The sequence below is a fragment of the Haplochromis burtoni genome, unplaced genomic scaffold, assembly GCF_018398535.1.
Source record: "Haplochromis burtoni strain Fernald_Lab_line unplaced genomic scaffold, NCSU_Asbu1 Contig_276, whole genome shotgun sequence".
Lineage (NCBI taxonomy): Eukaryota > Metazoa > Chordata > Actinopteri > Cichliformes > Cichlidae > Haplochromis > Haplochromis burtoni.
The window spans coordinates 812,064-815,429 of record NW_024582637.1 but is presented as its reverse complement, the minus strand read 5'-3'; the positions used below and the strand labels follow the sequence as shown (position 1 = coordinate 815,429).

The following is a 3,366-nucleotide window of genomic DNA, read 5'->3' as shown; positions in this document are numbered from 1 at the left end:
ACACACACACACACACACACACACACACACACACACACACTGTGAAAATAAAACTGATTTGAGTCTACTTTTGAATGTACAGACAGTTGTAACTGACCTCAGGTCAGCGGGAAGCTTGTTCCAATGACGACAGTAATGTCAGCACCCTCAGGACTCTTAATGGTGAATTCCCTTTCAGTAATGTGTATGTAAGGACTGGCTGCTGCATTCTGAACATGCTGAAGTCTTCCTACTCAGGATTTGGATAGTCTTGCCAATTCATTGGATTAAATTCTTTTATAAATGCAAATGTTAACTAGTTACTGCTAACAATACTCCAGTGTCAAACCACACTTCTGCAGCAGTGTAATATAAAGAGCCTTGGATATTAGCAAGTTTATTGCTGATGTAGCTCCTTTGAATTAAGGAGATTGGCATCAGCCACAATGTTTCATTTTCACTTATTAATTTATTGTTTCACAATGTTTGCTGCCAGTGATATATGCAGGAACAGACATCACATATATGATATAGTAGAGTCTGTGGGGGACTAAATTATGTAAAATTCCTACATTGTATCGATGTCACACCAGAAATGTTCTTTTTAAGATCTGAATTACATGGAAACACAACAGAATGGTCAGAACAGAAGATTGGTACTGTGGTCATAAAGGGATGGACATGGACAGCAAAAGTAATTATTTAATCTGTGGTGACTAAATGATGTTCGGCAGTAAAAAGGGTCTCAAAGTGTGCTAAGAAAATATCTCCCACTAAACTAGCAGTAACAGCTTGAACTGTTCATACAAGGAAACACTGATCCATGTTGTTATATCATTAACACCAAATTCTGACTCTGCCATCTGAATGTTGCAGCAGAAATAGAGACTCAGCCTTCCATTGTCTAATTTTAGTGAACATGTGTGAATTATAGCCTCAGTGCCTGTTTTTCACAGACATGATTGATACCCGGTGTGGTCTTCTGCTGCTGTAGTCCTTCTGGCTCGCTGAGCTGTGTGTTCATAGTTCTTCTGCATTAGATATTTGAGTTAATGAACAGCTGAACAGTAGCCAAGTGAGTGTTTGTATCTCTCTCTCACTCACTTAAATCACTTTTCTTCCACATTCTGATGCTCACTTTGAACTTTGGGAGGCCACCTTGACCAGATCTACAAGGTTTAAATGTAGATATTCAGTTCAATTCCATCTAATTGCTGCCGTGTGCTTAGCTGGTTCGTTATGAGCAATAATGCGCAGTCGAGTGGTGTACCTAATAATGTGGCCCCTGAATATATTTCTTTCTCACACTCTGTAGCCTACCAGTGACTAAACACCAAATACTCTAAAATATTCAGCTTATGGTGATTTTTCAGAAAGTAAGAAGAGAATAGTTTTGCTCACATTTTTTGAAATCCTCCAAGTTTGTAAAATTAAATATGAAGACAAATCTTCAGGAAACATCTCGTATATAAATGTATCTAACTGTAATAAAAGCCAGATAACTGAGATAATACAACAGACTGTTATGTTTATTGTAAAGCGTGATGTTTGGAGACTAGAAACCGAAAGTTGTTACAGCAGAGATGGAAAACGAATCTTAAGTGAGTGGGCGGGCGCTGATCAGCTGAGCGGGAGAGTATATAAAGACTGAGCTAAGCCGCTCAGCTGTTGTGTGAGCATCATTGTTTACCTGAGCACGACTGAAGACTTCAAGTTTCCGGAGAAGTTTGTTTTGCCTCAATAAGCCATCGCAAGGTAGGAAACTGAGCAAGCCTGTGAGAAATAACTGAAAAGTCTTTTATTTCCTGAGCGTTTGTATTATAAGGAACTATTTTTGTATTCTTTCAGACTAGCCAACATGGATATAACTATCACTATGGTGAGTGGGTCCCACACCGTGAGGGTGAACCCACAGGACACAGTTGGCTCTCTGAAAATAAAAATCCAGAGCATGCTGGGAGTCGACCCCCAGAGGCAGAGGCTGGTTTTCATAAACGGCCAGAAGACCCCTCTCAACGACGACTCCAAACCCATCAGCTACTACGGCTTACAGCACGGCTCCCAGGTGTCCCTGCTGGTCACCGAGCCTCCTCCGACCCAGGTGTTCCTCAGAAATGAAAAGGGACAAACGAGCACCTACGACATCAGGCTCGACGAGACTCTGAGCAACTTCAAGAACAGAGTCGAGAAAAGAGAGGGGGTGCCAGCGAGCCAGCAGAGGCTCATTCACCAAGGCCGGGAGATGCAGGGTGGCAAACTGGAGGACTACAACGTCAGAAACCACAGCACCATCGACTTGACTTTACGTCTGAGAGGAGGCTGAGGACACTTTAACATGATTCATACACCAGGAAGCCCATGCATGTTATTTAATTTTAATGATATCGACCAATCTTGTATATATTTTTTTAATTTATTAGTGCTTTTATTTTGAAGAGAAAAAAACATTCCTCCAGATTGCACCGTCTGTGTTCATTAACCATTCTGTGTTAAAGTTTGTGTTTAAGTCACACAAACCACTGTGTTATGGATTCTGTCATGACAAATTCATGTTAACTGCACTAAATACAAACAATAAAGTTTCTAACGGAAGTTTATGTGTCTTAACATTTCCTGTGTCTGTGTCAGCTGGGGAAGGGGGGAGGGGCTGTATGTCGTATAGATCACAAGACAAACGGGTCCCATTAAAAGTAGTTCTAAAATCACAGTTTCAGTGTTTATAAGAGACTCTCAGTCATATAAATTTCCAAGTCTAGTATTTCAAGTGTTACAACAGCAGGATGTAATGGTTCTAGTCCACTGTTTAAGTGTTAATCACAATAGTTATGTAAAAATCATTGATCAGATTAAGCAGATTTACAATAAACATAACAGTCTGTTGTATTATCTCAGTTATCTGGCTTTTATTACAGTTAGATACATTTATATACGAGATGTTTCCTGAAGATTTGTCTTCATATTTAATTTTACAAACTTGGAGGATTTCAAAAAATGTGAGCAAAACTATTCTCTTCTTACTTTCTGAAAAATCACCATAAGCTGAATATTTTAGAGTATTTGGTGTTTAGTCACTGGTAGGCTACAGAGTGTGAGAAAGAGAAATATATTCAGGGGCCACATTATTAGGTACACCACTCGACTGCGCATTATTGCTCATAACGAACCAGCTAAGCACACGGCAGCAATTAGATGGAATTGAACTGAATATCTACATTTAAACCTTGTAGATCTGGTCAAGGTGGCCTCCCAAAGTTCAAAGTGAGCATCAGAATGTGGAAGAAAAGTGATTTAAGTGAGTGAGAGAGAGATACAAACACTCACTTGGCTACTGTTCAGCTGTTCATTAACTCAAATATCTAATGCAGAAGAACTATGAACACACAGCTC

At 39.7% G+C, this 3,366-nt stretch overlaps 1 protein-coding gene across 1 annotated transcript; it reads left to right on the top strand.

The window, feature by feature from the left end:
* Window positions 1-1,610: 1,610 nt before the first annotated feature.
* On the top strand, window positions 1,611-2,571 carry LOC121815699 (polyubiquitin-like). The gene is made up of 2 exons (XM_042227700.1): window positions 1,611-1,734; window positions 1,828-2,571. The coding sequence occupies exon 2, from the start codon at window positions 1,838-1,840 to the stop codon at window positions 2,300-2,302; it is 465 nt and encodes a 154-aa protein (XP_042083634.1). The 5' UTR covers window positions 1,611-1,734; window positions 1,828-1,837; the 3' UTR covers window positions 2,303-2,571.
* The last annotated feature ends 795 nt before the right edge of the window (window positions 2,572-3,366 follow it).

Coding starts and splice junctions, on each gene's coding strand:
- LOC121815699 (XM_042227700.1), top strand. CDS start 1,838: ATGGATATAACTATCACTATGGTGAGTGGGTCCCACACCGTGAGGGTG.